At 38.5% G+C, this 20,887-nt stretch overlaps 1 protein-coding gene across 2 annotated transcripts in view; it reads right to left on the reverse strand.

Moving 5' to 3' along the window:
• The window catches only part of LOC108716979 (guanine nucleotide exchange factor DBS), a 201,492-nt gene that overhangs the window by 131,591 nt on the left and 49,014 nt on the right, over positions 1 to 20,887 (reverse strand). For both annotated transcript variants that reach the window (XM_041563266.1, XM_041563267.1), the window contains exons 4-7: positions 13,884 to 13,974; positions 11,031 to 11,150; positions 10,030 to 10,146; positions 699 to 848 (exon numbers count right to left, since the gene is read on the reverse strand). In XM_041563266.1, coding sequence (XP_041419200.1) covers positions 699 to 848; positions 10,030 to 10,146; positions 11,031 to 11,150; positions 13,884 to 13,974 — 478 coding nt within the window. The remainder of the gene's footprint in view (positions 1 to 698; positions 849 to 10,029; positions 10,147 to 11,030; positions 11,151 to 13,883; positions 13,975 to 20,887) is intronic.

Here is a 20,887-nt window from a genome sequence, read left to right on the forward strand (position 1 = left end):
TCAGGACTTTGCTCAGACATCGTCTTGGCTACTCTACTTGAAATTCTTGATTGATTTTGGAATTCGTCATGACTACGCTTGCTGATCTCCCTTACTGTTGTGACGCTCGGAACTCCTCTGTTTTCCTGGTTTGACTTCACCTGCCCTGACTACGTTGGATTTCCACCTACCCTGATTCGGCCTGCCTGTCCATTCTATTTCTTCACTACAGACGTATTTGCAACAGCCATCACTGTTATTTCGGCTCTCATACCTTCCCCTACCAGTTTCACCTCTGTTCATACTTGGAGGCAGCTCTGGACTGGGAGTCATAATAGGCCCTGACATTTCAACTGCACAGAGGCCCAAACAGCCCCCTACCAGCCCAATAAATAGTGCCTGTCTATGGCATCTTACAGCAGCCCCACTGGCATTTGCCAGAACCCACAGATTCACAGTCTGGGCCTGCTTAGAGGACATACCTTGTGGGGTACTGTAAGAGTGGCCTTCCTCCAGCTAATTGGTTCCAGACTCCGGTAAGCCTGATAACCACTCTTGATGTTATGTAAAGGAAAGCAACCTTGCTGATGTGCATGGAGCAGTGTCAGGCAGGCCTCTGCATTGACTGTCACTACTCCACCAGCCTGTACCAGTGCACTTTCCATTTTCCATTTAAAACATCAGGAGCAGTGACATGCGGACTAGGCTTGTGTACTCACTGTCAGACTGATCTGTTGCTCTGTGTGCGACTGCAGCAGCTCCTCTGTGCACAGTACATCATTTGGAAGCTCAGTCTCAGCAAGGCTTGTTCCAAAGGTCTGCAGATTCTGTGCTGTTGTTTTCACAACTTGTGCAAAACTCTCAATGGCCTAAAAAAAGAAAGGATAACATATGAATCTTTGAAAGATAAGCACCCCCAATAAGGCAGGATACAAGGAATATACTGTATAACAGAGAGCATTCCTGTTTTTACAGGATGGAATCCTTTTATGGAAACCCATTATCCAGAAAGCAGAATTATAGGCAGGCCATCTCCCATAGAGTTAATTGTAAGCAATTTTTTTTTTTAATTATATACTTTTTTCTGTAGTTATAAAACAGTAACTTGCACTCCATGGTAACTAGGCTGTAAGAATCCATATTGGACAATTGTAGCAATTCTTTTGGGTGAATTTAATGTTTTAAAGCTTTCTAGCAGACATAAATGGAGATCCAAGCAATCACATGGAAGATACAATGTAATTTGTATTGTTAATTGACATGAACTCAAATGCAATACAGTGTATGTGGTCATGTTAAGTAGTAGGATATAGACTATACAATATTGGCACAACACAGCGCCACCAGAGTGAAGCCCTTTTATCACTTTTCACGTAAGAAGTGTGCAGGGGGTTAATCTGATTTGCGTGCATATGCTCTGTTGTTTCAGAATGGAATATTCAATATCCATGTGAGGGTGCTGACCGATGTTCCCCGTGTTCCAGTGTTAATTTTTTTTATTGTGTGCTCAAAAATTATCATTTGTGCACTTTTTAAAACAATGTGCGCACTATTAACAACTATGCAAGCAGAGGAGTACTTGTGTCAGAACAAATACAGAAAAACAATATTTTCGGACAGGATTCTTTGTATATACCAAAATTTGTTCTTTGCACTGGACTCAAAGGTTACATGTTGATAGCTTAAAAGGAACATTGGTGCCAACCCACCCCGCGGGTTACCCGCAAAAACCTGCGGGTTGCGGATAGACGTTCCAGGTGCGGATATAGACACGGATCACGAGGAAACTTCGGGCAACTGCGGCGTGTGATTAGCGCCGGCGATTTTTCATTTTAGCGTTCAGGGACATTGGTCGCTGCAAAGACGAGGCGATTAGTCGCCAGGCGACTAAATCTCCCTGAAACGCTCAGTGTGATCTTACCCTAAAGGTGCAAGAGGGTGCCTGTGCCTATTGCAGATGATAATTATTGACCATAGCTGGGTTATTCGGTGCACTACAAAAACAACCTCAGACTTCTTTTTTTTCTCTGTCATCAAGCATTCATGTGACAGATTGAAAGGCGACTGTGGGAAACCTAGTTGAGAGTTATGAAGAGTAAACGAAGAAACATTACTAAATTGGTACATGACATGAAAGAAAGCAGAATGCAGTACCATTTTTCTGAGATGGGATGCCCATAATCTATAATCAGATTACCTAAACTACATTGTTAGGAAAACTAACACAGTAACATTCAACTGTAACGACATTTATATTATAATTCTTAAATTAACTGCTCACTAAGGTCAACAAAATGTCTACTGGGAGGGGTCATTTTATGGCACTGTCTGTTGGTAACGCTCTGCTGTGAGATCTTCTGGTCTCCAGACCAACATAGACTCATTGTCTACTTTTTCAACTGTTATGAGTATTTATAACAAAAGCATCAATAACAACTTGGAATGAGGAAACTGCAAGTCTCCAGGCCCAGGCTACTAGTTAAACAGACAATGTGTTTGAATAGAAAAGAAAAAAAAATGCAGTACCATTTACTTGAGCAGGGATGCCCATAACCTAACAATGTGGAGACTGCTTTCACCCATATTAGACATTTGGCTGCTGTAGGCATTTAACCGACCATATATTTTACATGCTATAAACACAGTGTCAAAACTTTGAACTCCAGGTCTCGATCCCTTGGTGCATATGGGAATTGTGAGATCAGAGATTATCTTCATGCAATTCTACCCTGAGAATGCACTTGCATGCATATAAAGATCACACCATATAAAAGTGATTGCCATGTTCATCCTTTCTGCAACAAGTACAGTAAGAAGCTCCCTCAATAAAATGGTGGCAACTAAGCAGCCAATTGGACAAAAAGTCCAGCACCTATCAGAATTCACCATATTGCAGAATTTTGAGTTCATTGCTCAGACATATTGTTTAACATTTGCATGCATATTTTTGGGAAAATTGTGTGGAAACCACTTACTATATATATATTCATATTATTCCCATAGGCATAACTGAGTGTGATATTAGGTTTTTAAAGCTACGCTTTTATCTTAGAATAAATGAGGCAGACAATAAGGTCCAAAAAATGCATACATACATACAAAATAACATATAGGTATGGGATCCATTATCTGTAACCCGTGATCCAGAATTATCCGAATTATGGAAAGGCCATCTGCCATAGACTCTGTTTTATCAAAATAATTCAGATTTTAAAAAATAACTTCCCTTTTCTCTGTAATAATAAAGCAGTAACTTGTACTTGATCCAAACTAAGATATAATTAATCCTTATTGGGTTTATTTAATGTTTACATGATTTTCTAGTAGACTTAAGGTCTGAAGATCTAAATTACAGAAAGATCCGTTATCTGGAAAACCCCAGGCCCTCGAGCATTCTGGATAACAGGTTCCATAACTGTACAACTATAACAACATACATATTGTATTTCTTTAACAGCTTACTAATGTCAGTAAAATGTCTGGGGGCAGGGTAATGTTATTGGACTGTTTGTTGGTAGGGCTCTGCAGTGTGATCTTCTGGTCTCCAGCCCCACATCTACTGGAAGATACCTCTGACAAAATGTCTTGAGGTTTTGACCTTAGAGTATAATATTCAGTAAAATGGGAGGCAGTGTATTAATTTTTTTAGCCATATTCATTTTTTTTTTTTGTTTCAATATTTCTTTATTGCAAATATTCAAAAATTACATCTCAGTGCATTTATATAAAACGTACGATTACATAACCGTTAAAGACAATAGATCACAGTTAAACACTAATACATGCCACATAATTGTCCGACGCATGAATGAGTGCTATATGCTACTGAGAATGTAAAATACTGACAAGCAAGATATTCGAAAAAAAATTTTAAACAGGGGTTAGGTGGGAGAGGAAAAGAGAAGAGAAACAGAAAGGGGCAGCGAGAAGAGAGAAAAAGGAGAAGGAAAGAAGGAGAGAGAATAAGAGAAAAAAGGGGAGGGGGGAGGGAGAGAAGGAGATTTCTTCCATACACTGCACTAAGCGTTATACATATAAAACAGCAGTAAGGATGTACCACAGGGCTCCGGTCCTGGTACTACATAAGACCTAGTAGGCTAAAACATTACGATCAAATCTCGTAGGATAACGGTAGCGAATCCATGGGTCCCAAACTTTCGTGAATTGCACCTGTTTATCTTGCGATATGCTAGTGAGTTTTTCCATAAGGAAGACAGCATCTACTCTATTTTTGACTTCAGAGAAGGGCAAATGTGGAGTTAGCCAAGCCTTTGCAATGGTTTGCTTAGTTGCAGTAAAAAAATGTGTGATTAGTTTATAGTGCGATTTACATAACGCCTCTATTGGTTTGTTCAGTAATGCTTCCATTGGACATTTAGGTAAATTTACTTGCAAAACTGTATATATTAATTCGTAGACTCTAGCCCATAAGCGCTGCGCTCTATTACACTGCCAAAACGTGTGTAACATGGTGCCCAGCGTGGCACAGCCTCTGAAACAATTAGGACTAGCACCCTGTTTCCACTTGGCTATGCGAGTAGGTACCAAGTACCATCTACTTAAGATCTTATATGAGGTTTCTTGCGCCAATATATTAACCGAAGTATGCATTGTATTAGTAAAAATCGCTTGCCAAGTCTGCTCATCCAAATCCCGTGACAATTCTGCTGTCCAATTTCTAACATATGTAAGGGATATTATAGGTTGTGAAGTAGTGCTTTGTCTGTATAAGTAACTATAAGTAACTAATAGATCCTTTCATTTGAGGACGATGCAAACACAATGCCTCAAAGAATGTAGGAGGGGAAAAAGAGCATTGCTTTTCTAGAGTAACCAAGAAATGCCGTATGTGTGTATTAATTTTTTAACTGTTCTGAGTATTTAAAACAACTGTAATATTGTTGAGCAGACACTTAAATGACCATCCCTCCACACAGAAGAAATAAAAATCAAGTATATTCATTTGGTTCTTTGGTTCTATTAAGGCATGGCTTTACACGTTTCGTATCTCAGCAGATACTTAATCATAGACTACACAAACATACACTATACAGAATATTTAAAGAAATTTCCATCAATGGGTGCCCAGACATGATTAGCAATTCCCAATCATACAACAAGGGGGAAAGCTGTGCATATTACATCATCATTCTAAGCCAAAGGTGCTATTTTGGTAGTCCCAGTTTGTCGGGAGGACTATAGAACAAACAAAACTTTATAAGAAATGAACTAGGGATGCACCAAATCCCCTACTTTGGATTCTGCCAAACCCCCAAATCCTTCGAGAAAGATTCGGAATCCGAATCCTAATTTGCCTATGCAAATTATGGCTGGGAAAGGGAAAACATTTTTTACTTCCTTGCTTTGTGACAAAAAGTCACATGATTTCCCTCCCCGCATATGCAAATTAGGATTCGGATTCAGTTCGGCCCGGGCAGAAAAAGGGCGAATCCCGAACCAAATCCTGGATTCGGTGCATCCCTAAAATGAACACACACATCTTTTGTATAAAATACATACACAGGAAACAAAATAGCAAATCACATTGTATTCACTGTTCATACCCAAAGGAAATATAGCTAGAGTGCAAATCCAACAAATAAATCAACTTGATTTTTATTACGTCTGTTTGAAGGAATGGTCCTGAGTAACTGCTCAACTATATTACAGTTTGGCTCCATTCCCTTAGCTGAAGGTTCAGGGCAGTGCACCTCCTCCTATACTTGGCGCATTGACTTTGTGACCATTTTCCATTTTGATTTATATTTAAAAGAACTGCATCCATAACAACTTGGAATGAGGAAACTGCAAGTCTCCGGGCTACTGGCTAAACAGACATTGTGTTTGGTATTATATATGTACAATTGATTAGATTCAAGTATAATAGTCATTTCAAATGGTAGCTACTTGGTTTGCTGGGTTAGATTTGTTTTAAAATGTTGAATCTCTAACTGTGTACAGTTGGTGCAAACAAGGTGTTCTATTGTATCTGAACTAAGCCATCTCTTTGTGCAGCTATAGGGATATTTGACAGAGTTATGAGGAAATCACCAACCGTAAGGAGTGCCAAAGGGTAGGAGGAAACATATTCTATTTTACTAATCCAACTGTTGATACAGAAATAATACTGAAGTAAGTGTGAAACTTGCAGTACATCCTGGTAACCATTTGCATAAATGAGTGCCCTTGTATACTATACATGGAGGCTGGGTGCTTTGGTGCTCCCCTCAAGTACTATCAAGTGCAAGCAGCGTGTATGGGTACAAGTATCTTTTGTGAATGCCATCAATGCATGATCAATTTTGCTTCCCACCAATGAGCCTTACTAATCAGAGACAACAATATAGGAATAAATTCATTATCAATTATTGGAAACAAACTGCCTCCTTAGCTAAATGGGTTAAATCAAAGCATAATCAAATGCACTTTTTTAGGGGTGGAAGATTTTTGTCACTACTGATTAAGTGGCGCCTGAGACAAGGTACATCATGGCACATTTATTACCACAAAAAAGTGCACTTATTAGGAGCAAATCACAGTGTTTTTTCCAATAATGCAGCGTTCTTTAAAAATCTGCATTCTGCTGGACTGATGAATACCAGCATCATTGTGGCCACATGGTGCATTGGGGAGCCTGATGCACCAATATGGACACTGAGTAGTGTGTGGGTAAATATATGATAGACAGAATTTTGATATGATCTGGTGTCACTTTAGGAGTGCAGACTTTATACTGGCGTTCACTTAGTTTAAGTCTGTATCGCCTTTTGATGCAAAGGGCTATTGAGCCATTTAACTACCACCAGCCTAGTTGGTAATTCCAAGGTTCCCTTGTGCCAATGAGTGTGCCTACAAAGTATTCATCAGAGCAGAGTATTTGGCCAGGTGTCATCCCCACAAGTACTTACAAGTGTAAGGTGTGTGAACCTTTTATGAATGTTATTTATGAACACCATTTTATCTTGCCATACTTGCAGTTGTGTTCAAAAGGCAAAAAAATGGCACTGACTGTATGCACAATACAGTCCATTTTTTCCAGAGAGAACAAGTTAAAATGGCAGTACTCTGAAAGAATTCTGGGAAAAAAGCACAGGATTTTATTCACTGAGGGTGCCTTGCCTTTTTCCTTTACCATGAGATTTGCAATATGACAGCTGGATTGTCATTCCCAAACGTAAGGAAACATGAATGCAATATTAAGGCTGCAAAGCCTCCCTATGTGTGTATTCATGTATATTTTTATTTATATGGTGGTGCTTAGGTACTCAGCCCTGTATATTAAACAATATATTAATAGAACAGATATGGATGAATACAATAATAACATAAAATGAAATACAAAAATACAAATACATTCAAGATTAAGTGCAAACTGTTAAGGGACAAGAAGAAGAAGATCCCTGGCCATAGAGTTTACAATCTAAATTGGGGATTATATCTCCTATGAAATGTAATCTTAAAACCTGCTAGTGTCCCTAGCATATATGATAAGGTTGTCTGGTAAATAAAAAAAAATCAGTCAGCAAAAGTTTAATTTTGGGTAATATGACATATATGTAATTTCTAAAGTACAGCTATGAGACCTGAATTTGTGGAATCTGGGGGTTTTCCATAATTTGGATCTCTATAAAAAACTCATTTAAACTCAATAGAATTGCTGTGCTAATGATTAATTCTATCTTAGTTGGTATCAAGTACAATGTACTGCTTTATAATTTCAGAGAAAAAGAAAATAGCTTTTAAATTTTTTAATTATTTTATTAAAATCGAGTCTATGAGAGATGACCCAAATTGCTCTAACTGTGAATCTTACCCTAATAATGTGCTTTGGATGAGACCTTAGTTCCCAGAGGTTGAGCCCTCCCAACAGCGTGGAGGTAGGGTGTTGCGCTACTGTAACTGTATGCCGTACACAATAATTGGGTACTAGTGTTTCTTGAACAATAACTTAACTGATTTAGTAAAAGCATATTCACAAGGGAGAATAGTACAATGATACAGAAGGCAACCAAGATGTAATAGTCAGTACAGTCACAATGCCTTTGGGATGTAATCCCTTCTGTCAATCCTTGGTGGAGCCAAAGCTGCTCAATATAGGTAGCCTTAATCTAACTGGCTTCCCTTAGAGAGTCTATAGCAGGGTCTAGCTATTCCTTACTAGTCCCAACTAATGATGACTGCACAGGAGGCTCAGATCCACTTAGGAGTGGAGTAGGCCAAAGCCTCTGGCAGAATCCCTCCTAAGCCCGCATGGCTCAGGCATTTATATTATAGCACAGTGCCACCTAGCAAAGAATCCTGGGATACTTAGGGGGGTCATACGGTGACCCAGGGAATTACCCCTTCCTAGACTAATGATCCCCTTTGGGAAGGGCATAATAAATGGGGAACACATTTATCCATCCCCTCTATTAGGTAAGCATAATAGCCTATCTATGCCTGTCAGAAGAACACCACATTGGCAGGTCCTGACGCAGCAGGATTTTCTAACTTCTCTGACAGATACCTTGCTGAGCCCTGGCAAGATATCTGTCAGTCAGGCCATCAGTTTGCAGCCATACAAGGCCCATTAAGCAACTAAGAGCACCAAAAATCAGCCTGTGTATTGCCTTTAGTCAGAGAGTTTAATATTTAGCAAATACAGACCTTATAGAATACATATATTACCACATTATTGTCCCATAGCTATTCATAGCTAACACAAATTATCTCTAGATCATTTACAATGAGAGCTGGCCGTCACTGTAACTATGGAAGGAGAGATATACAACATGTACATACGGTGTGGCTTGCTTATCAATATTAAGCATGTTGAATGTCAGGTCTAAATAAACAAACAAGCATTAATAACTGTGGCAACAAGCGACAGTTGGTACGCTTACTTGAATACCTTTAAACTGTTAGATATTAGTTATACAAATCATATTTTTATACATGTCTACAGATCACTCTGATCACTGAGTTGTGTTTGTCCTCCCATTCAGCAGGTACAGTATATATGTATATATATATTCATGAGGAGCAGGGAAGGCATTTAGGCATAATCCCCCACTTCATACCCATAACCTAACTTGTACATCATTCAGAAACATGTGTTAGGGAGCATTGTTGGACTCAGGATGCAGCAATGTTCTGCACTTACCATCTGCCACAGGGAATGATAAAGCTGTAAAGCATTTTGAATGAAATTTGCAAAATGATTTAAATAAAACTACTCCTGGGAATTGACAGTGCTGGCTGCCCCATACGTAAAGTCTTTTTTCAGACATTATTTTGTCTTTAACCTTGATGCTTCACCATGCACCTTGTGCCAGATTTTTTTATCTGGTGTGAGGTGCAAAAGTCAGCTCTTGCACCCCTTTGTGCTCTTACACTTTTACTCCAGGTCTTTGTCAATGACCTTTATACTCCTGTCCTACCTGTTCCACCATCTATCTACCGGTCTCTTGCCGATGCAAGCAAGCAAAAAAGCTAAAGTTGTAAGCTGCTCCCACCCCTCTATTTGGTGGGACCCTGAGAATTATGTTTGCTGTTGGTCCTGCTCCCTAACATTATGCCAATGCTTTGGATCTAAGTACTAAAAATACTATTTATTCTTTGTCCAGTCGCCCTTTCCTATTCCCATTCCAGCAATAGGCAAGGTGAAGCATTGTGGGAGCTCACTAACCTTTGCAATTGAATGACAAACAAGTTTGGGAATGTGGATACGTATAGGCCGACCCCAGCTCGCCCCACATAAATAAAGTGCTGCCAAATGCAGGTAAGAGTGTAGTCATTAGAGAAGAGCACATCTTTACACTCCATTTTACACTGCAAAAACCTGTCCCTATGGCCTCTAAGCATGGGGCAGATGTTTGCACCTGCTTGCACTTTGAACATTTCCAGTTGTAAATGTGCCCTTCAGGCTCTGTTTGTTGATGGTAGAAGCCAAGGTATCACATGTCCTCACAATGGCCCATAAGCCACTTGGAGGTCCAGATGCAAGCATTACATTTGAGATCATATATAATACAGAGTTAGTTGTAGAAGAGAAAGTAAACACTGACTTACTGTTCTATGGTGTATCCACTGACTATGGCTGTATTCCAAGGTACCTCCCAACTCAGTGGGTAGCTGGCTTTTCTCAATGTATCCATGAAGATCAGAAACTGAATTTATCATTACAATCTGTAAATATATGTGTTAAAGTAATATATAAAGATATATAAAAATAAAAAATAAGAGATACATATAAATATTGCCAGCACACACATTCAGTGTAATTATATAATATGAAGTGTAAAACATTTGGCTAAAATAGACAAGCTTATATGCCATGTCAAGGCCCCTCATGAGTCCTACACTATGGGGCAGATTTACTAAGCTCGAGTGAATGTTCGAATTTCAAAAACTTAAAATTTCAAAGTACATTTTTGGGTACTTCAACCATAGAATAGGCTATATTCGACCATTCGACTTCGGTTCGAAGTAAAAATCATTCGACTATTAGACCAATCGATAATCGAAGTACTGTCTCTTTAAAAAAACTTTGACTTCATACTTCGCCAAATTAAAGCTACCAAAGTGCAATGTTAGCTTATGGGAACCTTCCACAGCACTTTTCTAAGTTTTTTTTGGTTGAATAAAAATCCTTAGATCGATCGCTAAAAATCGTTTGAATCGTTCGATTCGACGATTTAATCATTCGATCGAACGATTTTTATTCGACTGCAGGATTGCCAAATTTATTGAAAAAGCTTCGAATTCGATAATCGAATTCGAAGTTTTTTAATTTGATGGTTGAATTTCCAAGTTTTTTGTACTTCGAAATTCGACCCTTAGTAAATCTGCCCCTATTTGTATACTAAATTACCAATGCTCATTTACCATAGCAAGACTCCAGTTGAATTAAAGAATCAGTGGCACCCTTGGTTTTTGTAAGATAAGTTTAGTAATACTTAAACATATTGGATGGGTATGAAGAATGTAATTGGTTGCCACTACCATGTACCATAAGAGGAACATCAGTGGCAACATGGGTAGGTGAAGACGAGATGAAAATACACGCTTACCGGTACCTTCATTTTAAAGTCATCTCGGTAGAGTTTGATGCCAATATCAGAGATGGTCCTCTGGATGAAACGGGATGGGCGCAGAATGAACACAAGTTGCAGGTTTCCTGGGAATGCTCCCTGGTGGAAATTAAATAAAGGTATTATTACAAACTGCTTTGCCAGCTCTTCACTGTATATCAGGCCCTTTAGCATTAAATTATTATATGACTGAAATGTATAAACCAAGTGCTAAAAAGTATAATATAAGTGAATGTTCATTGAACAGACATACTGGGGGTCATTTATAAAATTCGCACATCGTATTTTTTTTTTCGCTAAATGGTTGTATTGCCCATGTTTGTTTGTTTGTTTGGTCCTGAACGCTAATATATTGCACTGCTTTGCCCGTCTTTCTGGAATTTGCGAATTCAGCATTGTAAATACATTTTCGCAAATGGCGGCAAATGAGACGGGAGTTTGCATGAGCGCACCCAATGTGCGAGGTTGTTGTGTGCAAAAAATAGCATTGACAGTAACTTCAAATCGCACTTTGCAAAACAATTTTGCAATTTGCGATTTTTGACATATTTAAAAAGCTCTTATAGATATTCGCATTGTGAAAAAAAATTTGCAATTCTGTTTACACCACACTTATTCAGCTTTATAAATGTAACCATGCACAGGGCAAATATATTCACTTTGCGAACCAATCTGCCATGTGCGAAGTTTATAAAAGATCCCACTGATTTCTTCAGTGTTAGCAAAATGAATACACACCCTGCAGCCTTCCGGGTAATATTAAGGCACTGTTACACTGGGCATTTTGCCCTGAAATACATTAGCGTTGCCGTCAGTGTGAACAGCTGCTTGTAAAACTGTCCATTCACACAATCGTGTGAAAATCCTCCAAAACAAAACACCCTTTAGGCCCTTAGCCTACAGTTACTACTCATGCACTATGTATTTGGCAAATGTGAAACTTTCCTTAAATGGGACTGCTACCCAAAAATAGTAGTTTTGCATAAGCAGCTTTCAGGGATCTCTCTCTCTCTCTCTCTCTCTCTCTCTCTCTCTCTCTCTCTCTCTCTCTCTCTCTCTCTCAATCCTAATATATTGAATAAAGATGTTATTCAAGGTTGTTAATGATTGTCTGTCACAACCTGGCAGTAGCTAGGAAGCTCATATTTAATTTCTAGAAAGCACAATTAACACCATGGTGGCAGTCAGTTGTTGTTCCAAACACAAAACTATTCTATGACAGTAAACTGGAAGTGGGTTTGGGTGAATGTCTCAGAAATGGCATGGTGTTTGCTACAGTCTTTTCAATTATTTACATTTTTATTCTAACACTGGGAGGCCCATTTACTAAAAGTCGGAATTTAGTGGTATTAGAGCGTTTAGAAACCACTATTAAACTTTATTTCTCTAAAATCACAAATGTCATGAAAGTTATTGAAAAATTTTACGTATGAACTAGGGATGCACCGAATCCACTATTTTGGATTCGGCCGAACCCCCGAATCCTTTGTGAAAGATTCAGCCGAATACCGAACCGAATCCGAACCCTCATTTGGATTTTAATCAGGATTTGGATTCGGCCGGGCAGAAGAATTTGGCCGAATCTGAATCCTGCTGAAAAAGGCCGAATCCTGGCCGAATCCCGAACCGAATCCTGGATTCGGTGCATCCCTAGTATGAACGGAAAAGAAAATACGAATATCTTTAATACCTCTAAAAATTACAGTTTTCCAGACAATTACTAGTGAAAAAATACTCGAAAACCTCTAAAAGTCTGAATGGTTGAAAAAAAGGTCAAACAAAATTAGCACAGCTCCCACTGACATCTATTGGACTTGGCTTATTTTACTTGTTGCTGGTTTGTATTAGAGTTTTTTGTGTTTTTTACACTTTAAATCAGGAGTGCCCATACTTTACTAATGCGAATCTCTCCTGTTACGCCAAAAAATTCCCGAATTTCCCGCAAATTTCGCTACAGTTTCACTAATTTATTCGCCGTCGGCGAATTCGAGCCTGGCGAATGTATTCGCCCATCACTACTAGTGATGTTGTCCCAGTATGATCTACATCCATAATCCTATTGTTAGCATTCTGTTCCATGGAAAATATTACTTAAATATTATATTGATTTATAAGAGAATTTATTTTGCTATATTTAAGACATAACTATTTATGTAACCTTAACATAATAAATATCTGAATGAAAAAAATTAAAAAAGAAGGGTGATTTAGACAAGCTGTTTGTCTTGAGATCTACTGATCACCAGCTAAAAGTCTACTGGTAGATCCAGATCTACCTTTTGGACACTCCTGCTTTAAATCTTGAATTTTTAGAGTTTTAGAGAAATTATTAAAAACCACACATTTGTAGACAAAAATAAGATTCATGGGGGGAAAAAGAAATACAATTTTAGCAAATTGGCCCCTTTATGTTGCCATTTTGATTTGCTTCTCAATTCATGTTTACACCCCAAATAGTGAAGTCTAGTATAACAACTCAGATCTTGTTATTAAAAAGAGGGGGGGGAGCAGAATAGGCTATGACCTGTTGTTCTTTATAACAAATAAAAGAGGCACATCTCTCCAAGTGTTCATCTACAGCTCAACATTTTATTTCTACAATCTACATCATGCCTTACAGATTTGGCATTTGGCATCTGTATACAGGTAAGTGCTATTTTGCACAAGTGATGGACACACCACTGTCACATGGATTCTAGTATATCTAATCAAACAGATAAGCACGATAGCATATAATTATAGACATTATAACAAATCTTTGCTTACAGCAAGCAGAATGTGGGGAAAACCACTTAGTAAGGCTGTACCGGGGGATTTCATTTATTTACTTACTGCTATTCGTGTCAAGGATGCTTTGACTGAGCTCCATTTATCTTTCCTTCTGTCAATCACAATAATGAACCCAATACTGGCAGCTTCAAGGCTGAAACATAAGAAATATAGTAATATTCAGATCAATAAGGACATATTGCTTGTTATTCATTAGTTTACCATTGTGAAAACATATTAGACTGCTGATTTAAATTTTTTTGTCGCAGTGCTCTCCTTTTCTTATTTAAATATGTTTTTGTGCACCAAGATTCTTCCTCTAGACAGTGTTTTTTGCCCTAAACCATTCCTTAAAGTCAAAATATATCAGGTTGTATCCAAGGACAAACTTTGGTTTCCCCACAGTTCAGCACTTGCAGGTCCTCCTCCACCTGTTTGAGACGATCTCCAAGTACAGAAAATAAAGTGCTAGAATCCTCAAAAATTCATTGAGGAGGGGGATTTAACAGAAAGAATAAAATATAGTATAGTATTTTTTTTAAAAAATTTTTTTTGTTTTTTGTTTTTTTTAAAAAATTGTTAACACCCACCGTGATTATTAACAGTGATAATAGTGTTCTTTTATTTAACTTAGAAGAAGAGAGCCCAAAAAAGTGAAAGTTGTGAAATTTAGATGAAAAATAACAAAAAAAGAATAAAAAATAAAAAATTAAAAATAAAATTAAAAATTTAAAAAAGTGAAAAAGTGAATAGTTCAGTGAATTAATAGATACCAACGATTTCTCTCCAAGTGATAGTGAATGCAGTGTTATTTGTTACTTAAAACACATTCAATTGTGCAATAGGTGAATATTAATGTAATTAAGGAATATTTAGTGTGGGTTCAACTTCCCCTTAGATTTTTCCCGTTTAAGATCCACACTCTATGGATTAGAGGAAAGGTAACATAGAATACTTTGCCACAATTCCGGTACAACCGGTTGTGCAGCTCACTCACCAAATGTGAGTTAAGGGAGAGCGTCTGATAGGTCCTGTTCGCGCTGTTTCCACTCTTTTTCTACTATCCAGGTTGTTGTAAGAGGGATAAAAATAGAGAGGGGCATGTGCAGGGATCACTTTAAAACAGTTTAATAGAATAAAAATACACTCACAAACACGATCGGTAAAACTGCAAAAGGATTGGTAAAAGTCCCGCGAAAGTCGCTGTGTCTCCTTGGCGTCCCTCGGAAGATACAGACGTCTCTCTGGATCGGGTACTCCTACAAAAGGTTAGCGTGGTCCTTTTCGCTTACGCGTTTCGCCTGGCTGGCTTCTTCCTGAGCGATGACGTCCACATACTTTCTTGCCCCTTTATTCTCTGTGCGCTCTCAACCAAACTTACAACAACTTTATTTACAAGTGTTTCAGTGCATTTAGGCACTGTTCTTTATACAGCTAGTGCGTATCATAACTTCAAAAAAATCCTGCCCTATTGTTTCTACACCCAGAAGGGATTTAGTGCACTTATTTATACATATAAGACGATTAAACATATGTAGTCAACAATTCTACAGCATTAAAAATCCATAATTTTAAAAAAAAACTTTTTTTAAAAAACAATTTAGAAAACAATTTAAAAACAATTTAAAAACTTGGACTCCAACATTAGTTTAAGCGATAATTGTCACATTCAGTGTTTGTCACACTCTTGAATATAACCTGTATGACACCGCTCTGTATTTTTTTTTTAAAATTACAATTCAAAGTATCTATTCAGTACTCTTTTCAGGTCTTATCAGAAGACAGAAATAGATACTTTGAATTGTAATTTTAAAAAAAAAAAAAAATACAGAGCGGTGTCATACAGGTTATATTCAAGAGTGTGACAAACACTGAATGTGACAATTATCGCTTAAACTAATGTTGGAGTCCAAGTTTTTAAATTGTTTTTAAATTGTTTTCTAAATTGTTTTTTAAAAAAGTTTTTTTTTAAAATTATGGATTTTTAATACTGTAGAATTGTTGAATACATATGTTTAATCGTCTTATATGTATAAATAAGTGCACTAAATCCCTTCTGGGTGTAGAAACAATAGGGCAGGATTTTTTTGAAGTTATGATACGCACTAGCTGTATAAAGAACAGTGCCTAAATGCACTGAAACACTTGTAAATAAAGTTGTTGTAAGTTTGGTTGAGAGCGCACAGAGAATAAAGGGGCAAGAAAGTATGTGGACGTCATCGCTCAGGAAGAAGCCAGCCAGGCGAAACGCGTAAGCGAAAAGGACCACGCTAACCTTTTGCAGGAGTACCCGATCCAGAGAGACGTCTGTATCTTCCGAGGGACGCCAAGGAGACACAGCGACTTTCGCGGGACTTTTACCAATCCTTTTGCAGTTTTACCGATCGTGTTTGTGAGTGTATTTTTATTCTATTAAACTGTTTTAAAGTGATCCCTGCACATGCTCCTCTCTATTTTTATCCCTCTTACAACAACCTGGATAGTAGAAAAAGAGTGGAAACAGCGCGAACAGGACCTATCAGACGCTCTCCCTTAACTCACATTTGGTGAGTGAGCTGCACAACCGGTTGTACCGGAATTGTGGCAAAGTATTCTATGTTACCTTTCCTCTAATCCATAGAGTGTGGATCTTAAACGGGAAAAATCTAAGGGGAAGTTGAACCCACACTAAATATTCCTTAATTACATTAATATTCACCTATTGCACAATTGAATGTGTTTTAAGTAACAAATAACACTGCATTCACTATCACTTGGAGAGAAATCGTTGGTATCTATTAATTCACTGAACTATTCACTTTTTCACTTTTGTTTAATTTTTTAATTTTATTTTTTATTTTTTATTTTTTATTCTTTTTTTGTTATTTTTCATTCCTTAAAGTGCAAAAAACGGTGTGATGAACTTCAATCCAACGCAGTAAATTGCTGCAAAATTTGTATTTTATTTAACATAAGACTAGCTCTTTATCACTTGATAAAGAGCTAGTCTCGAAACATGCAGTGTTAAATAAAACACAAATTTTGCAGCAATTTACTGCGTTGGATCGAAGTTCATCACACCTCGTTTTTTGCATTATCTGCTTTTTTGGACGTAAGCATCGTGATTGAACTTGTTGAGTCTATTTATCTTTACATTCCTTAAAGTGATACTGACACTAAAATGTACATTAAATGTTACCTATAGGTCATACTAATTATTTTTTGCTGAAAGGTTTGTTTTTGTAAGTGTTAGTTAAAGTTCCAAAACCTGACTGTTTTGGCAACCTGACGGTCCCATCTCAGCCTGTCAGTTAAAGTCTCTAATGCTAACAGACTCCTGCTGCACAAATATGGCAGCCCCCTCATACAGGAACATGGGGCATCAGACAGGCAATGTAAAAGCATTGTGCAAATACTTTATGGCAAAATTATAAGTAGCATGCAAAGTCTGGTAGATGTAAAAAAAAAAAAGGTTTAATTTCTGGTGTCAGTATCTCTTTAACTACTTCCAAAATAAGGTTATCAGATAACTTGAAACTTCAGGGACATGTCTAGAAAATCTAGCTGCACTTAATTTAAATGCAATAAGTGTAGCTCTGCAACATGCATTTATTGAAAGTGTCCCTGAATTATCAAGTGAAAAGCTGTCAGGAAATGTGGCCCTTTTTGTCCAGACACATAAGGGTCAAAGTATTTTTGAGACAGAACACACTGTATTGAATAGGTAAGAAAATGTGATTGGCTTGAGTTAGCATATGCTTATGCAAGCCAGAGTGGTAAGACATGCCTGATCTCCCCAGTTCTACAATCATTTCCATTTGATTCACTAAGAATGCCAAGACAATACTGTCTCACTGGCAAACGTCCATCGGGAGTTTAGCACTGGAACATAAATATTTGAAAATAGTGTAGCGTAAAAAAAATGCAAATTGTAATGTTTGCTAATATACACAGCAATTTGGAACGCAATATTAAAGGTTTTTGGTTCAGGCCCCAATGTTCAATTCCTTGTGGCTGCAGATTCAGGTGTTACACCTTAAAGGGATACTGTCATGGGAAAAAAAAAATTTTCAAAATGAATCCGTTAATAGTGCTGATCCAGCAGAATTCTGCACTGAAATCCATTTCTTAAAAGAGCAAACAGATTTTTTTATATTCAATTTTGAAATCTGACATGGGGCTAGACATATTGTCAATTTCCCAGCTGCCCCAAGTCATGTGACTTGTGCTCTGATAAACTTCAATCACTCTTTACTGCTGTACTGCAAGTTGGAGTGATATCACCCCCCCCCAGCAGCCAAACAAAAGAACAATGGGAAGGTAACCAGATAGCAGCTCCCTAACACAAGATAACAGCTGCCTGGTAGATCTAAGAACAACACTCAATAGTAAAAACCCATGTCTCACTGAGACACATTCAGTTACATTGAGAAGGTAAAACAGCAGCCTGCCAGAAAGCATTTCTCTCCTAAAGTGCAGGCACAAGTCACATGACCAGGGGCAGCTGGGAAATTGACAAAATGTCTAGCCCCATGTCATATTTCAAAATTGAATATAAAAAAATCTGTTTGCTCTTTTGAGAAATTGATTTCAGTGCAGAATTCTGCTGGGGCAGCACTATTAACTGGTTCATTTTGAAAAAAACTTTTTTTCGCATGACAGTATCCCTTTAAGGTACAGTGACACTTGATAAAGGGCTTTGCCCGAAACATGTAGTGTGCCTACACTGCTAATAAACACATTGCAGTTTAAAAATACTGCCTGGAGCTGTTTGATTCAACTGTTTTCCTGAATATAGCAATTTGGAATACAATTAGCACACAAAATGTAAACATGCAAAATCAATGCAAATATAATCCAGAAACAAATCTTCTGCTGCAAATTCAGATTGGTTAAAGCACTATGCGGAGGTCTAAAGCATTATGCAGAGGTTTGAACAAAACCCCAATACATTTTACCATGAGATCCTTTAGGGCTAGTCCACACGGGGAGATAGCGACGCGTTTGCGGTCGCGGCGACAAAGCGCCGCGACAGTCGCCGCGACCGGCGCAGGCGACAGTTTTGTATGGGCGCCTATGTAAAAACGCCTGTGCTAACCACACGAGGCGATGCGCTTTTCAACAGTCGCCTGAAAAAGCCTGGCGAGGCATTTTCAGGCGACTGTTGAAAAGCGCATCGCCTCGTGTGGTTAGCACAGGCGTTTTTACATAGGCGCCCATACAAAACTGTCGCCTGCGCCGGTCGCGGCGACTGTCGCGGCGCTTTGTCGCCGCGACCGCAAACGCGTCGCTATCTCCCCGTGTGGACTAGCCCTTAGGCTCAGTCATGGTTCAGATGGTTTATTCTCCTCCAATGGAGAAGCGCCCAGGCTCAGCTGTACAGTTTGCCTGTTGTTTGCTTTGATAGAAAGCACATGCAACTACTAATGATAGCAATAATTCAGTCAGAGAACAGGGGTGTCTTTTGGGACAAAATCTACTTATCAACAGCAATGATGAGTTTTTTTTTATTAACCCTTTAAGTGCCACAGAACGTAGAATCTACGTTCTGTGGAAAAGTAACTTGAAATGCCACAGAACGTAGATTCTACGTTCTGCAGCACTTCCGGGTTCTGGAGCGGAGGAGCGGCTGTTAGAGCCGCTCGCTCCGTTCCGCTTCGATCCCCTGCCCCTAGGCAACGAGCAGAGCAGGGGATCGAGTGGCCCCTGGGGCGCGATCGCCCAGGGGCCCAAAAACAGCAGCAGGCACGTGTTCCTTACGTGTCCTGCTGCTGCAGCCTGCACTGCGCCGATCAGCTCCGCCCCCACAGCACAGAGACACGCAGATCGTCGCAGATGTCTTCCTGGGACCCCTCCACATCGTGTGCAACAGTCTTCAGCGACTTTTTCAGGTTAGTGCAACAATTACACACACAAACACACCAACACACACTTATTACAGTAATACACACTTAGATTCACACTTACACACACTTACACATACATTTTTGGGGATTGGGGGGGTCACTTACACTCACTGCACTTACACACACGTGCACACGCACACACGCGCACATAACATGTAATTTACCATTTGTGCACACGCACACGCACATACATGGCATTGTGGCTTTTTTTTTTTTTTTCTTATCGCATCGTCTCTTTATTTTGCTGAAAAAAATGTTTTATTGCCATTACGAATAGCGTATTCGCTAACCGTACTGTGCAATATCTTTTGTATGTTATTTCGGTGATTATATTGCAATTTTGGGTATTTTGGTGCATTTTTAGCCATTTTATTGAATTTTTAGCCATTTTATTGCATTTTCAGCTCTGCATATGTTGTGTTCACTTGTTTCTAGCCGTATAACCTGTTTGGCCCAGCTAAAATATTCAAACTGTGATTCTGACGGCCGATAACACTATTCTGGAAAAAAAACATTGATTTTTGTGGTTTTATTGGATTTTTTTTCATTTCACTCTTTACTGCCTTATTTTGTTTTGCCTTGTAAATTTTATCTACTATATATCCATTTGGGGGTCTCTGTGCGCCACATAGTTTGGTATATCTATGCATATTGGGCATCAAAGTGTTCAGTAGACCCCTGGCGTTCATATTTAGGATGTTTTATGCTGATACGTTACGAAATGTGGGGCATATAATGGGGTAAAATTCAAGCTTTGTGACGATTTTCAGAAATTTGATAAAAACCGTTATGTTCAGCATTGCTTTGCAGTTTGGCAGTTTGTAGTAGAAACACTTATTTACCCATATTGGATTCGTCAGAATGTGTACTTTCTGAAAATATATGGTTTTCTGGGGTCTCTGTACTGTTAGGGGGGTCTAATGTCGCATAATACACACACCAGGTGCTCATATTGCAGCAGCCAGCGCGTCAGCTGTGAAAATGTATATACACTATTGTCATTTGGTGGTCTCTGTGCGCCACATAGTTTGGTATATCTATGCATATTGAGCATCAAAGTGTTCAGTAGACCCCTGGCGTTCATATTTAGGATGTTTTATGCTGATAGGTTACGAAATGTGGGGCATATAATGGGGTAAAATTCAAGCTTTCTGACGATTTTCAGAAATTTGATAAAAAAAC

This window comes from Xenopus laevis, chromosome 5L, assembly GCF_017654675.1.
Source record: "Xenopus laevis strain J_2021 chromosome 5L, Xenopus_laevis_v10.1, whole genome shotgun sequence".
NCBI lineage: Eukaryota > Metazoa > Chordata > Amphibia > Anura > Pipidae > Xenopus > Xenopus laevis.